This window comes from Alexandromys fortis, unplaced genomic scaffold (assembly GCF_014885135.2).
Source record: "Alexandromys fortis isolate MF-2015 unplaced genomic scaffold, M_Fortis_MF-2015_v1.1 scaffold_130, whole genome shotgun sequence".
NCBI classification, from domain to species: Eukaryota; Metazoa; Chordata; class Mammalia; order Rodentia; family Cricetidae; genus Alexandromys; species Alexandromys fortis.
This window is the reverse complement of record NW_026068016.1, coordinates 4935868-4956158: the sequence shown is the minus strand read 5'-3', so window position 1 is coordinate 4956158 and position 20291 is coordinate 4935868. Positions and strand designations below refer to the sequence as shown.

The window sequence follows — 20291 nt, the reverse complement described above, 5'->3', positions numbered from 1 at the left end:
GCATCCGAAAGGAAAGATTTTGTATAAAATTAATGTATTCATTGCAAATTGGTTTAGAATATGCAAATCTTATGACCTAGATCAAGTAACCTATTAATAAAAAGGATAGAACAGATTTGTAGTATGACTTATAAAGTTCTGTTGAGATGTAATTAAAATATAAAAGTGATCATTTTATAAATAATAAAAGGAAGACTGGATAGTTTGCATGCCTGTTTTGAGTTTTAAGTTTTTCTGTTTGTTTTGAGACAGTATCTCAAGTTGCTCAGAGTCATACTTGATATATAACCACAAGTGGCCTTTAGTGCCTGATCCTCTTGCCTCTCCTTCCGGACTGCTCTGATTATTGTTGTGCCTTACCATGCCCAATTTCTACCTCACTTTGGGAAGACTGACATAGCTGTAAGTGTGCATTTTCATATATGCTTCCAGAAGATATTTTATAAGTTCTAGTCAAATTTTTCACGAGGTGACAGTTTCCTACTGCATGTGGCCTCAAAAGCACAGAGGTTCGCATGCCCTGAATCTCAAGAGCTGAGATAAAGGCATATGCCACCACTCACAGGATAACGTGATTTGAAAAAGACATGAAGTTGAGCTCGTGCAAGCATGAAGATGTTGAAACAATAGCTTCAATTGTCTGTAGCACTTACGTTTCTAGAACGTAATGTACGGATGTAATGTCTGGCCCCTAGCATACATTACTCCAGCAAGCCTGGATTGTTACATTTTAGACTTTTACAGTTGCAAACTAGAAAGTACAATGGACCTGGTCATATTCAGGCTATTTTGATGATCAAATATGCTCTCAGTAATAACTGCCTCATTTGCCTACTGTTTTGTGAGCAGGCTCAGTGGTTAGAGCCCCTACTGTGCTTGCAGAGGACCCGAGCTTAGTTCCTAACACTACATCAGGAGGATCATTGTAACTCTAGGTCCAGGGAAACCAGCATCCTTTCTGGCCTCCAAGGACACCGACACTAATGTGAACCAAGAACACATACTTAAAAATAAAACAATTAAAAAAAGATGTCTACTGAAAACTGCTTTATGCAGGGCACTGTGATTTCATGTTTGGAATATAAAGACTTTGCCTGCTTCAAAAAAATGTAAGAAAGAAAGAAAGAAAGAAAGAAAGAAAGAAAGAAAGAAAGAAAGAAAGAAAGAAAGAAAGAAAGAAAGAAGAAAGAGAAAGAAGAAAGGAAGGAAAGGAGAAAAGGAAGGAAGGAAGACAGTAGATAAATACTGTTCTTATTTAATAGCTAAGGAAACTGGAAGACCAAAGATGTTCAGTAATTAGCTTAGGATCACAAATCTAGAGAGCGCTTGAACCAAAATTCAGACTCAAGTAAACTGGCTCTGTCGTCTGCATTGTTGACCACTGTGGAGTAGGTTTCTATGGGTTATGTTATTCTCCTTCTTCTTTATCACACATGGGAGGGTAAGTTAAGAGTATATACCACACCGTGATTGTTCTGCCTGTCCTTCCCAGAAACTAGGTAAACATTGGTTGATGTAATTATTTTTTTTCATTTGAAAATGCCAAATTTCTTCCCCTCTTTTATATATGCAAATGTAAACATAAGTATAAAAAATACTTCTGAGAGATTTTAGTGTAACTTAGTTCTGGGTAGTTTGTTTCCTAACAGACTGATTCAACTAATATTCAAACATATCCGAGAAGCTCAGATAGCCTATGAATGAACTCAAAAGGGCCTAGAATGACCAGAATAATTGGTAATTAGTTTAATTAAAATTAATAATTTCCTTTTTTGCTTCAATTTTATTTTAGGTTTTTTGTTTGTTTGCTTGTTTTTACATTTCCTTCTTTTTCTCTGCCTCAGATTACCCCACAACTCCCCTAAGCAACTGCAGTAACATTTCCTTATTGGCCTTGGATTCCCAAGTTGTAGTTGTTGTTCTGGGCTCTGAAAGAGATATCTACCCTTTTTCATTATATTGGCCCCCATAGAGACTTTAATGTATAGTAATTTGGTTTATTAAAACCCGTTTTTCCTTTGCAGACATCACACAGGAGATGGCAATGGCCACACAAGAACCAGACCCCACATTACCCTTGGTGACACAAGAGCACGTTGAGGTCCCCAGAGGCAGTGGGGAGCCTGAAGAAGGCATGCCATCACCCTCTCCTGTGTCTGCTGATGTGGGTGCCACCGAACTCTCCAGAAGATGGGAGTCTCTGGCCACTCCAGCCTCCACAGCTGTTGTCCCTTTGTCTCTCGAAGTTACCTCTTCCATGGAAGGTCAGTACACGAGTGTGGGTTCAGCATTTGGAGCAGGAGTGTGGACCTTTACTGTGAATTACCGGGATGAGTGAGGCACCTGGCCCTTTTACCAGCATGCATGTCTTCCTACCTGGAAAGATGCTCAACTCTCTTTCTTGTAGAAATATGTTATAGCCTCAAAGGATGAGGTGACTCTTCTGGTCCCCAAGTCTTAGCCTCCTGAGGACTGCCTCCTAAAAGCCAGGGTTGGGAGTTTAAAAATAGTAAGGACCTGGGTTTGGAGCCACCTTTGGCCTCTTTAAGACTGTGACATCAGGTAAGCTGCTGGACTTTTATAGGCTTCTGTTCATTTCCAGAACTGTCTACTTATGTTATTGTAAGGAAGTAATCTATGAAAAGGGTTTTGTATATAATAGACTCAGGTGCCCTATTCTCTCAAGGGCAATGAAGTTTTAACATCTTGCTGGTTATCAGAATCTCTTGGGTACGTGCGTGTGTGTGTGTGTTTATGTGTATACATATAGATAGAGAAATGAATACATATATATGTATTCATTTATCATTGTCCAAGCAAAGATGAGATAATCATTGAGATATTTTTAAAAATATAATAAATGTTTTCTAATCCTGCCTCCTAATCCTCCTTCCAAAACAAAGCACACAAAGCTCAGCTCTAGAGTCTGACAATAACCTTCATGAAATCTGATGACCTGTACCCTAACTGTCTCTCTTCTGACTGGTAACCAGCATTATCAATTTTGTTTCCCTAATCTTCTTCACGCCACACTTACCTCTACCTCCAGGTTTTGTGTATCTATAGTTTACAAGTACACATTTCCATTTTTTTTCTTTTTAAATTTTTAAGAAAAATACTGTACTGCAGGCAATCTTTTTGGAAGCTAGCATTTTCCCTTACCGTCCTGATTGTCAGACATCCTGTAGTTTCTTTGTTCTGACCATCGTGTCATTATGGAAGCACATCTCATTATTCATGCAGCATTCTTCCGTGCTCCCGCAGTCTGCATCGGGACCATCTCCAGGTACAGCTGTTGTAACTACAGCTATGGTGAACACTCTTTCGCATGATCTGCATTAGACAGTGAAGGACTGTTTCATAGGTAGAGGGGTTGCTGACCATAGGATGTATGAGTATGTGACATTAGGGACCTATGTCCCCTTTTCGTAGTGGTTGTTGCACCAATTTATATTCCCGTAAGAAATATAAGGGGGCCTTGTGGCTGTATATCATGGGAATATATATATATATATGTGTGTGTGTGTGTGTGTATTATGTATGCATTATGTATGTTTTCCTCTGACTCACAGGCAAAGAGATTCTGATTCAGAAAGTTGGGAATGTGTAAATTCTGTCTAGGGAAATTCTGACGGTTCAAACTATAATTGTTGTAGTTTCTTTAGGTATGGGGCGCTTAGAGCTTCATTTGGATGCTTTGAAAGAGTCTACTTTAGTCATAGATCTTCCCCCTGATTTTGTGAAGCATGCTGTTCTTTCCAAAGAAATCCCTGCCATTTAACTTGGTGCATTCTGTTTGTTAAATTTCTGTCTTTGGTACCCATCCAAAATTCAGCACCATTCATTATACTATTGATAAAATAAGTGAGAGAATAAATTTCCAAAGCAAAATTATGATTTGAGGCCGTGTCTCTTCCCAGATGATGAAGTATTTTCTGTGTGTCGCTGAGTTAGGTGAGAAGAGGAGCTGAACCAAGTGCTGAATTCACTGTGTCTAAGACACTGCTTCCTTGCCTTCCAAAGCTCATGTTAGCATTTTCTATAATGATTGTCTTGTGGGTCAAGTCTTGTCTCTTGTATTTGGCAGACCTAATGGACACAATCACTGGGCCAAACAAGGAATTCATACCAGTTTTGGGCTCTCCAGAGGCACCACCCCCTGCAATGACTGTGGAAACTTCCACAATTTCTCCAGCACTCCCATCTGAGGGAAGAACTATTTCACCCATCAACCACCCAAATACAGCTGCCTCGTATGGACTGGAACAACTCGAATCTGAAGGTACCCTTGTCTCTGACCACATATTTGAGAAGCAAATAAGTAGATGTAAGTTTAAGTCACTGGGTAAACTGCTCTACCACCAAAGAGTTTCTTAACAAAACCCTCTGCGTAGGGGTCCATCCCTGTGATTCCAATTAAATTTACATGGGCAAGATATGGCACTAACATTTAAAATGAGTATATGAATTGGTTATATTATGAAGACTGGATGAAAATAATAAGTTTAAATGGAGGAGCTGTGTTTTCTCCATCTGATTGTTTTGATGAATGTTTAAATCTGTGTTTTCATAATATCACCCTATCAGTACGGGGAGGATATTAAGTTATCACTTAGTAACATCTTTGAGTTACTGTCTAGAGAAAACAGTTTCTTTATTATTTAATACTGAGTAATTCATGCCAAATTGTATAGTTTAAGGCATTGACTTTGGCCATGAAAAATGTAATGGAGGAGTAGCTGAACATCAACAAACAACAAGAATGGAGATAGGGCCCACACTCACATGACTCCTTGAGTGGGCACCCTGAAAGGTGAGGAATAGCAGGTTGGAGGTGCAAATTTTTAGAAGGCTCATGACAGGACTGCTGACTCAGAACTCTGGGAAGCTCTTTTTTTTTTTTTTTTTTTAAATTACATCATTATATATACTGTGTTCTGTATTTAGGACTGCATGTAGGGCTGTACATCAGAAGAGGGCACTATAGATGGTTGTGAGCCACCATATGGGTGCTGGGAATTGAACTCAAGACCTCTAGAAGAGCAGCCAGGGCTCTTAAGCTCTGAGCCATATCTCCAGCCCCCAGGGATGCTCTTATTAGGCAGTCAGTCACGTCCTAGGTAAGCAAGGACAAAAGTACTGGGGTTTTATTTTATGTTTTCTCAGCTGCCAAGAAGAGGTTCAGTTGGGTGGATAGGAAATCCTCCCTCCCACAAACATTCATGTTATCATTTTTTCTTAAATCATGAAGGTATGTGTGTGTCTGGATGAGTGTATCCCATGTATGTATTGGTGCCCTTAGAGGCCAGAGGCATCAGATCCTCTGGAATTAGAGCCACAGGAAGTTGCCATAGGTGCTGGAAATTGAACTTGGATCCTCTGCAGAAACAATACACACCCTTAACTGCTGAGCCATCTCTCTAGGCCAAGTCTTATAGCCTTCCAGGGTGACACTTGTAATCTACTCAATGAGATACATAACATTTTAAGAGTGGCTCGGAGAATTTCACAGAGGAATGCTGGTTTAAGAAGCAGGCTAACGTGGTCCCAGAGGCTAACATTCTCTCACATCACATGAAGACAGATACCATATGGCTTTGGGCTCAATGCCTCTCTCTTATTGTCAGTTCCCTTGAATGCCGTCTATAAAAATCAGATTTCCTTAAATTAACCCGAGAGGTAGCTGGCAGCACTGCTTGGCACGGCTCATTAAATTAAAGAAAAAAAAAGCATATTTGTGAATAGCCTATACTTTTAAAACTGGGGTAAGTTTCTGAATTTAGCAGATGACAGCAGCTGTATTGAAATGTGTGAGATTTTTTCTGATGGGCCTAAAGATATCCTGGGGTTTGAGGTCTTTTCTCCTACACAGTTCAGTTTCAGCTTCTTTTTTGAGAATATGTTTTGTCAGGTTTTGGACTGAACTATGATTCTTGTCATGGTTTCTGAAAGACATTTTTGATAAAAAAAAAATACCCTTTCTGTTACATTGCTGGGCTGAAGATAAGGTCTAGAATTAGATCAGCACATAATTTTCCTAAAGACTAAGGTGCACACTTTATGTTAAATCACTGTGTGTTAAAAACAACGGTTTTACGTTTGTTCAATTCTTGGAAGGCTGACAGGGGTCTAATGAATTTAGACAGGTGAGCCTACAAGACTCCCGGATAGAACAGGGCCTCCTTTTTACCATGTGTTTGCTGCCTTTACTGGGAAGGTAAATGTAGTTTGCAGGCTTGACCAGGGAAACCTTTTAATTTCACCTCCAAATTAAAAGCAGAAGAGAATTTATCCTTAACAAAATAATGTAGTAGTCATGTTGCATTTTCTTTAGCTGCCTTTCGAGGTTGTTTTGTTTTGAGACTGGGTATTACTATGTAATTCACGCTAATCTAGACTTAGCTTTAGAATGAGCTTGAGGCCAGTCCAGGACACATCAGATTCTGTCAAACACAGAAAAATGTGTATTAATTTGCTTGTACACTTAATCTTTTGTGTTATTTGAATGCCTTCCTTCCTATAAAGAGAGAGTCATTCCTCCAGATAACTGAGGTACTTTACCTTAATGGGATATATAAGAAACATGCCCCTATCAGACAGTCAAGGAGACAGAGCCTAGGAGTGCTGCAAATTCAGAACCACTGATTTGTTTATCTGTATGAAATAACTGAAAACCCCTAACAGGCTATAGATGTTATTTTTTTCTGGTATCATCACTTGTATATCTCATCTATGATGACAAAGAAGATGTGCTGGTTTCCCAGAGCCTCCATACAAAGTTCTACAAACACACAATGGCTTGAAACAATAGCAACCTATTCATGTGCTGTTCTGGATCTCCACCACACCAAGCCAAGAGGTAACAGGGCCATGGTCCCTCCAAAGCCCCTAGGCCAAGCGCCGTCTCACCCTGTAGGATTCTGGTAGTCCCAGAAGCGCTCCAGTTCATGGTGGCCTAGCTCCAGTGTCTTCCCTCACATGGCTGTTATTTTCTTCATGGCTCTGCTCCAGTTTCCTTTGTTGACTGGGTCATAGGCCATTGGATTAGAACCACCCACACAGTTTCATCTTAATTTGATTGTGTCTGCCCAGCCCCTGCTTGTGAATAAAGCCATGTTCATAAATACCACCTATTAAACTGGAATGCATCTTCTGTTGACATGATTCCACATGTGATAGGGTCTTCTTCCAGATCTCTTGCCAGCTGCCTCCGAGAGCAGACGGACGTTTCTGATCATCTGCCCAAGTGATATGAATTGGTAGGGTAGCAAAAGTGTTGGTGAGGTTTGCTTCCTTGGTCCCCAAGTCTCCTTTTGTAATTGTATGCCACCTCCTGCGTATTTAGTAAGTCTTCTACTATGTCAACACAATGCAGTTTGATTTTTAAAGAGATAATGGTTTATTTTTCACCTTATCGGAAACATTTTATTTCTATGCACATTTTTTTTAAAGAAGAACATTTTCAGAATGATTTTTAAGCACTCTATTTAGTATGGGTATCTCTATTGCTATCTTGTATTTTTAAGTACAAGCTTGTCAAATGTAATTCTTAAAGATATAATTATGGGAAGTTTATACATGTACCTGTTTGTTTGCAATTAAATTAATCTTTTGGTAGTAATGTCTCTATGTACACCGAAATACTAATTTAAATTTCTGGTGACTTTTGAAAGCATACTGGAAATTTCGGCAGGTTGTTACGCTGAGTTAAGCTGCTATTAAATGAGAACAGGTTTAAAAATTTAAAACATCCACTTTCTGGCTGTTAAAAACTTAGTAGATGGTATCTATTTGCTTTACATAATTTTAAATTGTTTTTTTTTACTTCTGAAGAGTTAAAAAGTATTCTATGTTGCAAAATTACAATGATTCTGTAGAAAGTGGGACATTGCTTGAAAACTTCAACATTTAGAGACTGAAGATATAGTTCAGTGGTAGAGTGCTTGCCCTAGCACATGCAAGTCCCTCAGTTAAACCTCAAGCACTGCAAAAAGGAAAAGAATAGAAATTCAGTATTTAGAAGAATTTGCGGTGGCTCTTGTTTCCCATTCTACGCTTATGGGAGAGCTGTGAAATCAAATGCTGAGAAATCTCAGGTCTTGTGAGTCCCTCCTTGTTCTATCTTCTCTGTTAAATGTCTGCATATGGGAAATGGGTGCAGCAGAGACAGGAAAAGGAGAGACCGGGCTCTCCTGGGATGCTGCAAGAGATGAAGAAATGCCAGGATGCCTTCTCTGGAGAACTTGAGTTCAATGTTAGGCCTGGTCCTGTTTAATGAGCACAATATTGAGACCATGCCTCATCCCAGACAATTCCCATTTCTTCATTGTTTCAAGTGGCCCATTGCATACAAGTTTTTAATGTGATAAATGGACAGGGATAATGGAACAGCAGTTGACTTGCTGCTGGAAGATTACTTTTGTATATTTTATTTAGTTTAGTAATTATAAATTGACTCATGCACAGTATAAAAACATGGAAAAGCCTAAATTTCTCTCTAAAGATGACATAAGAATTTCAGAAGAAGGTAATATTTTTTGTTTTGTTTTTTTGTTTGTTGAGGCAGGATTTGACTTTGTGTCCCTGACTAACCTGAAGCTGTCTTTGTAGATCAGGCTGGCTTTAAACTCCCAGAGATCCACCAGCTCTGGCTCACAAAAGCTGGGACCGAAAGTTATTGACTGATGTTCCCACAGCCATTTAGTCCCAAATAAACACACAGAGGCTTACATTAAGTGTAAACTGATTGGCCCAGTAGCTCAGGCTTCTTATTAATTAATTCTTATAACTTATATCAGCCCATAATTCTTTTCTGTATTAACCACGTGGCTCAGTACCTTTTTCGGCAAGGCAGTCACATCTTGCTGGCTCTGTGTCCGACTTCCTTTGCATTTGGGTGACGCCTGCGAACTGAAACTTCCCTCTTTTCATAATTCTTGTTGCCATGCCTCTACTCCCACCTGGTTGCCCTTGCCCTGCCTATACTTCCTGCCTGGCTACTTTTCTAAAGTACAATTGAGAGGATACAGATCATTGTTCCACAGCAGAAAGTTGTGTTGGAAAGGTTGCCTTTATTCTGGCAACTGAGATACTTTTGGCGATGTGATGGGCTTCTTGTAGTTTGACTAAAGACAAAAGGCTTTGTCTTTTCTTTTTGGTTAATTAGAAAGCAATTTGAAGGTGCACTAAGAGGCAGTATAGAACAGTTTCTCAGATACTTCTCTTGAAAGCTGTACTGAGGACAGGGCTCCTTTGACTTAAAATATTATTTAACTCTGATGGGTGTTTTGCCCTCATGCATGTATGGGCACCACATGGATGCCTGGTGCTCACAAAGGCCAGATGACAATTAACTACCTGGAAACTGAGTTACAAATGGTTGTGAGCTGTCATCTGGATGTTGGAAATTATCTCAGGTCCTCTGCAGAAGCAGAATGTGCTCTTAACCTCTGAGCTAACTCTCCTGCCCTCTGTGCATCATTTGTAAGGGTCTTATGTGGCAGATTTTGAAAAACAGAGTGTTGGCCATTTCAGTTATTGATTGCCTCTTAGAGTAGATCTGCTTCTTGTCTTGCCCTGAAGTCATCATGCTTCCGTAGGCATCTGTGGTAGGCTACTCCTGAGCATCTGCCAGCTCTCTAGGGGGCCACAACTATTCCCTTAGCACTCAGAATGACTATCACATGCTTGCTAGTAATGTTTATTTGGTCAGGGATATTTCAATAATATTTAAAATTCAAATTCTGATACACTGCTGTAAAGTTATATCCACAAATTTTGTCACTGAAGAAAGACAGCTGACATTCATTCTACATTTCTGGTGTGTTTTCTTACCATAGGGAAAAATTTCTCAGTATACCTACTCAATTCAGCAGCATCGATGCTGCAGAATTAACACTCTGCATTGGCTCATGTGTATGTGAGTGTGTGTGTGTGTGTGTGAGCAATGTTATGGATACATGTGCATGTGCATGTGCACGTTTCTTGCCCATCCCAGTACCATTTGACATGTTCCTCTTTAGTCATCCAAAGACACCCTTGTGAGGACTCATGATGAAGAAAGGGTTTTGTTTTGTTTATATTATGCAGTCTTACGTAATCACTTGGTTATGAATGCATATAGAAAGTATTTGTCAATTCAGGTAATACCAAGAAGAATTAGAGACTGAACTTGAGTTAACAGAGTACAGATTTAGTTGAAGACATAAAAAAGATATGTAAATATCAAAATACAAGATGAAAAATGAAAGTATTAAAAACATGAACATAAAAAGTATTAAAAACATAAAAAAGGTCAGGAGGAAAATGCTAGCTCCAGGTTAGAGAAACGTGGAATGGGTACGTATGCTCCTATGTGTATGTATTTAGATTTGCATATATATCTTTCTTCATTATGATGTTGATAGTCACAGAAAATAGGTATGACAAAATTCTGAAATATGGAAAAAATTAAACAGAAGTGAACAGGTACCACATACATGATACTAATGATAAATTATCCAGTAGACATTGAAACAAGCAAAATTTTCTAATTCAGATAGAGGTGAGATGAATTATTCTTTAGAATTTGTTTTCAGGCTGGGAGTGGTATTTTCATTCTCCGCACCTGAATGGCAAAGGGAGGCAAGTGGATTTCTATGAGTTTGAGGCTAGCCTGGTCCTCATGAAAAGTTCTAGGCTATCCAGAGATGCAAAGTGAGATCCTGTCTTTTCTTTAATTGCTTTCAATAACAGATGTGACAGAAGGGGCAATGCAGAAGAGCCATCCATGTCTTTGGTATCAAGCCAAAATATCTTTTATTAGAAGCAATACTCTGTTTCTCTTAAGAGGGATATTCAGATACCTACCAGACGGTTTTGTTCTGAATGAGTGATCAGGCTCATGACAGGCTCCAGAGTCTCTGTGGGGGAGCGGTTAAAGCAGAAATTTCTAGGTGTGGTGGGTTTTCTGCAGTTGAGGCAAACATATAGCCTGGAAGTACATAATAGCTTGAAGAGATTTCAAGATATTTAAAATGTTATTAGCATGAATTATTTCTAAATAATGATAGGTTTCATTATATTTGCATACAGAAATCAAAAGTATTTTAGATATTTGCAGAGAAGACATTTTTCTTTTAAGATGTTTTAAACTTGCACTATTGTGTATGTTTGTTTTGTATGTCTGTGGTTACGTGGAGGCTAGGGAACAATTTGTGGAAGTCACTTCCCTCCTTTCACAATTTATCAGGCTTGGCAATAAGTGCCATCACCCACAGAGCCATTTCACTGGCCTTTTATCAAGGCATGGTTTTTAGTATGAGAAAGGGCATATAAATGTATTGTTATGGTAAAAATAAAATGGCCTCATTCCCCAAGTGTCTGCAGTGGGCAGCGAGCCATGAGGAGTTGCAGTGGTAAAATACTGTGGTTCTCAGAGTGGCCCATGGGCCAAGAGGGCCAGTGGGTCCCAGGCAGGGAGCTATGCAGAGGGTGACAGGCAGAGACGTGCTATGCAGAGAAAGTGGATATTTATTTAGTGGGTTATCAAAGGGAAAGGGGGGAAGGGAAGAAGGGGGAAGAGCATAGAGAAACACAGAGAGAGAGAGAGAGAGAATGGGGGAAGAAGGGGAAGAGCAGAGAGTGTCGGAGCCCATGTGGGTCCAACACAGACTTCCTAACTTGGCTGGAACAGAGTTGTGAGGAATAATCAGACACAACTTACATGGTCATCTTTCACGGGCAAGATCTCTCTCTAAAAAGATCTCTCCTTTATTCTCCAAACAGCTTATATTTCTTCACATGAATAGAAGGGGAACACATTAAGCTATCCCCTAGGCAACTAGGTGCATGGGCTCTGGTCAAGTTCACATCTAGCAGTCAGGTAGGCCCTGAATTAACATCTCTATAGGACAACCTCCAAATTGCAAAAGGAAGAAAGCCCTAAACATCCTGACTAGTTTCAGTCAACACCTCTTCTCAGGTAATCCACACTTTAACAAAAGAAGCTAGGAGCAAGACATCCTGGCTTTTGTTAAGGGCACAGACAGCTTGTCTGCAGAGCTATGTAATCAGCTCAAACTGGGGTGATGGCTTTTGTGCCATATCGGAATATGGCCCCACGAGAGAGAGAGAGAGAGAGAGAGAGAGAGAGAGAGAGAGAGAGAGAGAGAGAGAACGGGGGTGGGAAGGGGAGAAGTGGAAGGAGCTTAGGCTAGAAGTGGAAGGAAGATTTGCTTGCCTAGGCAGATGGGGAGGGAGTAGGTGGAGCTTGTCTCTTAAAGAGACAGGACAGACCATTACATTCCCATCTATTTTTATAATAAAAAGGCGGGAGGTTAGGCACAGCTGGTTAAAGAAATTGAAGAGGCAGATTCTCAAGATTGCTTTATGCTTATTTGTGGGTGTCATCTTGGGGGGCTTGAGAAAGTTGGGTGCTGGTTTCATCCTGGGGTAGCTGGTCTCTTTGCTCCTGCCCGGTGTTTGTGGTATGGAAATGTCTGGTGTCTCTTACACCTGTTTAAGGTATTGGCAGAACAGAGGACAAAATTACGTTTAGGAGAAAAAAATTAGAACCAGTGAATTAAGAGAGTATATCTGACCTGTTTAAGGTAGATCCTTCAATTCAGCTCCCTGAAACTCAAGAATTTGGGGGAGGGTTTGTGAAAACATAAGTTTTAACATATTTGTGTCAAAATGACTATGACAGATGTTTTTGCACAATGAAAAGTATTTTTAAGACTATGAAAGGTAGAATGAGAGAGGATTTTGTTAACTTGTATCTTATAAAAATTTGTTTGGTGAGGGTGTCCTTTTAAAAGACAAAACCTCTCAGCTGTCAAACTGCATCAGAAATCTTTGAACAGGGTAAAAATTTTACTTGAGTTATTGATTAAAAACGACAGAGAACTTACTTGATTGGCACCTAGAGCCTCTCCTCAGGGTCCTCCATGGTCACTGAGGATCATATTTTTCTTTTGCTATTTAGCGCAGGGCCTGCCAGGCTCCAGGAGATCCTATGGGCTGAGAGATCTGTAGGAAGACAAGCCTACCTTGACCTGAGCAGCTAGGTTGTCAATTCCAGCAATTCTGTCCACATCTGGAGATCTTCAGTTTATATGAAAGGCAGCTTTGCCCAGTGGTCAGCACTTGGTAGTTGGAGCGAATTGTGGATGGACGTTGTTCTGTGCCCATTTGTCTTCTGTCTTCTTGGGAGGAAGTACAGTGCTGCTGCTAGGATCCAACCTGTCTCTTTTTGTTATGAAAAGTTTTTTTTTTTAATAATTAAGCATTTACATGCCATATTCCCCAGATCTCTGAGCAGTTGAGGGCTGTTTACTGGGTATAAATGAGTTATAACTACAGCATAGAATCTGCCTGGAGAGCTGGGTCTGAGCTTGACTGTACTGGCTCTCAACTTATTTTAAACATAATTACAAGCGATACCTAGAGGCGTGATCTGCCCTGTTGCAAAGCCGCATGCCTCAAGCTGCAGAGGGGAGCAAAGGCTGAAAACAGCTGCCCCGCGGACCCCACTAATCCATGGGACCAGCAGTAGTGGTGGCAGGGACAGTTTGAGGAAAAGCAGAGCTGGCGGGACATGGGCAGAGCATTCACAGGTGGCTGGCTGATAGTTTGAGGGTTTATACCATAGCTGAAAATGTGAAAATCCGCGAAAACAGTGAACGAACACTGCAGGACCTGTAGAAAAGTGTTCTCTCTCTATAGGTGGGGTGTTAAAGCCTGACTGGCTCCAGTCCAGGTGACTCAGAAGCCAGAGAGGCTAGAGGCTGCTCTGAGTGGTCTCTCATGGCAGGAACCACAGACTGACGAGTAGTCTGAAAGAAGAGAAAAGGAAAGGAAAGAAAGGAAAGAAAAAGGAAAAGAAAAAGAAAAACCCAAGGGACCTCGGGCCTTAAATGGAATGCACCACACAGCATGTGCAGTGCTAGTGCAGGAGGCCCAACCCTGGATGGTCTGCTCACGTTTTTAGTAATGGAAAGCAACCAGAGATGAATGTTAGTGGAGGGCTAAACCGTAGCTGTGAAGGCTGTGGTTGGCTGACTGGAAAGGGAAAACTCACCACTGAAGGTGCTGGTGTGTGTAGGGGTCAGTGTTCAGGCAGATAGAATGCAGAGCTGTTGAAAAAAAAAAAAAAAACCTGGTTCCCGAGCCCAGAGTTTCATATGTCCTGAGCCGTCCCATCTGCAGGCAGGAGAGAACATGGAGAGAGCCTGGCTGAGTCACAAACACCAAGAGTTATGGTAAAAATAAAACACTGCAGGTCCCTGAGACCATGGCAGGCCACAAAGGCAGCCAGGTCCCAGGTAGGGAGCTGCATGGTGGATGAGATACAGAGACATGCCATGCAGAGAAAGTATGTATTTATTTAATGGTTTATGGAAGGAAAGGGGAAAAGAAGAAAAGGGGGAAGAGGAGAGAGAGAGAGAGAGAGAGAGAGAGAGAGAGAGAGAGAGAGAGAGAGAGGAAAGGGGCCACAGCAGCAGCTACCTCTTTGGGAGAGAGACAGAAAGGGGAGGAACTCAGGCTGGAAGCAGCAGGAAGATCCACTTGCCTAGGCAGATGGAGAGGGAGGGAGTGGGACTTGTCTCCTAAAGGGACAGGACAGACCATTACATGTATTCCTTTACAGATATAAACACAAAAATTTCATTGTTCTGAGTACAAATTACTGTGAGCCTGAGAAACGTGTGAGTGAATATAAGGGTACTATCTATCCTTGACACTCTGGCTGGCTTTGTTTATCAGGATGATGCTCTTGGGTATCCACCTACCTTTGATTATTTCATGTTTTAAGGAAAGGTCTCATTATACACTGTCCTAGAGCTTACTATATAATCCAGGCTGGCGTTAAACTTATGCCTATCCTTCTGTGTCAGTCTGCCGGGTTTTGAGATTATAGGCATGAGCTACCACACTTGGGTCATGTTACCTATTAATGTTTAAATTCATACGTGACTCTCAATGAAAATGTCAGAAAAAGATGTCAGGGATCTATTTAAACGTTCATATAAGATTTAAAAATCATCACACTTGGAAACATTAAATTTGTTCTGAAATGGGTGGGCTCTGCCTGTGTTTACTAGTGTTTCCTTCTATAGCCAAGCTGCCCCTTTCTATCACAATGATAATTACAGACAATAGTATCCTGTGGACATATCCCCGACTAAAATGTTATGAAGAGTCTCACTGTCTTCAGCACGATAAGCTAACTGAGGTAGTGACCCCTGTCTCCCACATACACACTGCCTAGCTTCTTTTTTGGTATGAAGAGCATACCCTTAACTCTGGGAGAGAAACAGTTCAATGAGGCTCGTGATTAACTTTGTGTATCCTTCAGGGATAATCCCATCCTCAGCAGAAAGAAGCCTGTTCTAGTTTCATGGCTGTTGCTGTGATGAAGCACTCTGATCAAAAGCAAAATAGGCAAGGAGAGGGCTTTAATTGGTGTTTGTTCATTTGTCTGTTTTTAAACTATGGGTTATGTAATGTAACGGAAGTCGGGACAGAAACTCCAGGCAGGAGCGTGCAGGCACACCTGCTTACTCTTCTACACGTTGTTATCACCTCTAATACGGGAACTCACGGCCAGTGAGGAGAAACAGAAACTCTGGAGGAGTATTGCTTGATGACTCTGTGGCAGGACTGTTATTCTGCTCAGGATCGTTTCTCCAGAAAATGATGGTACTCACAGTTGTCTGGGTCCTCTTACATACATCAATCAACAATCAAGGCGGGTTTCCACAGACACACCTACGGATTGATCTGATCTAGGCAGTTCCTCCCAGACGACTCCAGGCTGTGTCAAGCTGACAGCCAGAGCTAATCAAGACAAAGCCTGATTCATTTCTACACATTTTAAAATTAGTGTCACCTAGAGAATGGTAAGGTTATTGTATTGTAGGGAAATTACCACCAGAACTATGTCATTCCAAAAATGGAGCAGTGAGATTAAAATTAAGAGTGGAGAAAAAAATTAGTTCCACTCAAACCCTTCCCCTGTGAAGCCTCTCAGACCAAACAGCTCCAACACTGAGTGACAGAGTGTCCCCTGCTTCTGGTTTCCAATGGACTCACTTGAGTGTAAGTCCTGGCTTCACCATGAAACCACATTGAATTTTTGTCAGTTTTTTTTTATCATATTTAGACTATAGTTTCCCATCTGTAAAACAAAGACATTGATATTATTATATGGGTTATGAAGGGTAAATGTGATCTTGCATATAATATTATTAGTGTACTTTTAAATGTGAAGTAAATATTGATTTCATGATTGATGATCTCATGTCCTAAAATTCCATATCATTTATCATGTACTGCTGGGTCCTCATTCTTATAACAAAGCACATCTCACTATGTAGTCACCCTGTGGGCCAGGTAGAGGACATGATAACAGCAATGCTCAAGACAGGAGGACAGGAGAAAGTGGCGTGTGTTGCAGGAGAGCACACCACCTCTGGTCCAGACAGACGGTTTGTTTTGTCAGGAGGAAAATCTGAGTGTAGTGGTGCCAGATCTAAAAAAAGCCCAGTCTTTTTACTGTCATGGGGACATTCTCATTTGTGTGTTAAGGATCAATTCAGATGGTTATCTGTTGTAAGTAACTATCTAATTTTTGGAGGCAGAATCCTGCAACGTGGCCCAAGTTAGACTCATACTCATGATCCTTCTACTTCAACTTCCTGAATTTGGGATTACAGGTGACCCCAAGGCTGGCCTCAGTTTTATATTTATTCTCTCCACACTCACAATGAATCTGTTCTCTTAGACAGCCAGTCAGCATACGATGTGTTAATTGGCATCTTTACATCTAGTTTAGAAGCAGGGTCTGCTCCTCCTATCTAGTAGTGTGCACATGACCTCTCAGTACCAGGTGGTGTGTAAAATAAAGATTAAGTGCTTGTCTTTAAAATGACAACCATGTGTGCCTTCTCTGCTGTTTGTGTGACTACTCAAGTCTAGTGGTGGTGAGGGGGGTTGACCCAAAATTGAATATTTAAAGAAGTGTGAATGAGGTGATAGCTCCCAATTATATTCTTCCAGAATATGCTTATGTTTCATGGACACCAACGACGGGTCACACATTATTTCACACCTCAGAGGAATATATAGTGATACTTGGACTATTAGGCCATAGGAGCTATTTATCACATTGCGAACTGGAGAAAAGGAGGGCACAGGCAGTAAGTCTCTAGCATTGGCTGAAGTCAGTTTAAAAATATTTAAAAAGTGTCATCCTCCCCATGCCTCCTTCCCAAGTAGAGCAACAGGGCATAGAGGAAGTTTCTTTTAAAAGCTGACATCATACACTTTCAACACTCACACGTAGTACAACTTAATAAAAACTATACTCAGGAGGAGGACACATAATTGAGGGGATTTCGGTTCAGCTCCCAAGGTAGGTGCAGTGCTTGATCCTTAGGGTTGGGTCCAGTGAAGGGCATGGCACATTCTGCTTTTAAAAAGTGAAGCATCGCAGGCATAATAAATAAAACGTATCTCCACACACACAGAAATATGTGCCCCTCATTTTGGAAAGATTATCCTCTTTTACAGTTTGAATGGAAAATCCACTTAAATTGGAATTTTTGCAGTTAATAATCAGCCTATCCAATCTGCAATTTAGCTTTTGCATGGATGTGGAGTTTTATACACAGGTATTATTCATTTGATTAAAGAAAACATTATTTATGGTAACAAAGTTGTTGAAACCAAAGATTTCATATTGGATGACTCAAGATATATAGATGCAAGGCTAATGCGGCCTTTGTGCTTCTCCACAGAGCAGCTGGAGAAACAGAAAAGTCTCTACTTCTGTTTCCAAAGAGGCATGTCCAAGAAGCTGCTATCTGAACCAAGAGCAAGGTGTCTAGCAAGCAGAAGTTCCAGTCTGGGACTTATCACTATTGCTGTAAGGCATCCCTGCATTAAGATACTGTAATGTGGGCAGGGCCCTCAGATTTAGAGACAGGAAAATTAAATGAAATAGAATAAACATTAAACATTTCAACTACTGTTTGAAGTAGACTAATTGTCTCACCTCAGACCTTTTCTTTTCTCAGCAATGCCACTTTTCACTGTGTTAAGTCTACTTTTCATGAAATTTTAAAGTATATTTGCTGGCATACAATTAGTAGGAAGTTTTAAATTTAGTAATTTCAATAAAATTATGCAGATAAATATGGGAAGCTTCAATAATCATGTTTATTTGGCATCCAATAGAGCAAACTGAAGTGAACAGAAGTTTTTGAAGAAGGCAATGTTTGATAAATAATATCCCTTGAGTTTAATGTTTTTTAAATATTTATTTATTATGTATACAATATTCTGTCTGTATGCTTGCAGGCCAGAAGAGGGCACCAGACCCCATTACAGATGGTTGTGAGCAACCATGTGGTTGCTGGGAATTGAACTCAGGACCTTTGGAAGAGTGGTAGAGGAAAGTCATTGAGCAATAAAGAAACTGCTTGGCTGGCCCTGATAGGTTAAAAAGATAGGTGGGAGGAGTAAACAGGAGGAAGAGGAAGTGAGGTCAGACTCTGCTCTGCTCCCGGGTAGACTCGACAGCTCTGATCTGGAGCAGAGACACCATGCTCCGCTCTCCCGATAGCTCTGCTCTCTGAGGCACACACGATGAAGCTCCGACCCAAGATGGACATAGGTTAGAACCTTCCCGGTAAGCGCACCTTGGGGTGCTTACACACATCATTAGAAATGGGCTAGTCCAGGTGCGAGAATTAGCCTGTAAGGGCTAGAGTTCATGGGCCAAGCGGTGTTTAAATGAATACAGTTTGTGTGTTGTTATTTCGGGGCATAAGCTAGCCAAGCGGCCGGGGTGTTGGGGACGCAGCCCCACCGCTCCTATTTCAACAGAAGAGCAGGCAATGCTCTTAACCTCTGAGCCATCTCTCCAGCCCCGAGTTTAATATTTTTAATTAGCTTTTAGGTGTGTGTGTGTGTGTGTGTGTGTGTGTGTGTGTGTATGTGTGTGTGTGTGTGTGTGGTATGCATGTGAAGGTCAGAAGATGGCTTTGGGAACTCATTATTTCCTTCCATCATGTGAAGTCCAGGGATTGAGCTTGGGTCATCAAGCTTGGTTGTCAGCAGTTGCCTTTACCCACTGAGCCATCCCACCACTTCATGGATATTTACCTAATTTTAAAAGATACCTCATATAGTAGATGTTCTTCTAATGATTTGAGGCTTGAATATTTGAACAGCAGAAGTCTTCTTACTCATTTTGTTGAGTGCACCTCAAGGGAGTATAATATAAATAATTCTTAAAGGTATGGTATTTGGATTTCAGCTTTTGACAGAAAATTTGACAGGCTTTAACAAAACAAGATGACCAAGTCCCGAGTAAATGAGTTTATAAGTATACAGAAAGGTCTTTAAGAAACATACTATGGCTTAGTTTTGAGGACAAAATGTGGATTCTTTCTGGGAAAAAAATCCCAATAGAAACCCCCAGGCTTTTTATACATAAGAACTAAACAAGCCTGTTACTTGTCATGAGCACAATGGGATAACTTTTATAATTTAAAAAAAAAAAACTGCAAGCTTTCTGGTGGCAGTAGGCAGCAGAAATGCTGTAGGTCCCAAATGGTGGTAGCTGGCCATGTGGTGGCAGACAGTGGGCCCTGGGAGCAGCCAGTTCCTGGCAGAGATGGCTGCCAGTCCCCTGAGCAGTGGCTGGTCCCAGGCAGGGAGACACATGTCGGGCGGGCAGAAGATAGAAATATGGGTGCACCCCTCGTGGTCCTGAGTTCCTTGCTCGTGCTCTCTCTCCTTCTGCTCCTGATTTGGACCTTGAGATTTTAGTCCGGTGCTCCAATGTGGGTCTCTGTCTTTTGTCTCCTTTCATCACCTGATGAAGGTTAATGTTCAGGAGGGTGCCTATATGTTTTTCTTTGGGTTCTCCTTTTTATTTAGCTTCTCTAAGAACCCGAGTTATAGCCTCAATGTCCTTTATTTATGGCTAGAAACACCCACACATTGAGACAATGGGGATGTTCTATCGGGAACTCACCAAGGCCAGCTGGCCAAGGTCTGAAAAAGCCTGGGTTAAAACCGGTCTTGCTGAACATAGTGGACAATGAGGACTACTGAGACCTCAAGAACAATGGCAATGGGGTTTTGATCCTACTGCACCTATTGGTTTTGTGGGAGCCTAGGCAGTTTGGATGCTCACCTTACTAGACCTGGATGAAGGTGGGTGGTCCTTGGACTTCCCACAGGGCAGGGAACCCTGATTGCTCTTTGGGCTGACAAGGGAGGGGGACTTGGTTGGG

General features: G+C 41.1%; 1 protein-coding gene across 1 annotated transcript in view; it reads left to right on the top strand.

Moving 5' to 3' along the window:
* Armh4 (armadillo like helical domain containing 4) overlaps positions 1-20291 on the top strand; it is a 106146-nt gene that overhangs the window by 12748 nt on the left and 73107 nt on the right. Inside the window, exons 3-4 of the mRNA XM_050162345.1 lie at positions 2025-2264; positions 4088-4282. Of these exons, the coding sequence (XP_050018302.1) occupies positions 2025-2264; positions 4088-4282 (435 nt within the window). The remainder of the gene's footprint in view (positions 1-2024; positions 2265-4087; positions 4283-20291) is intronic.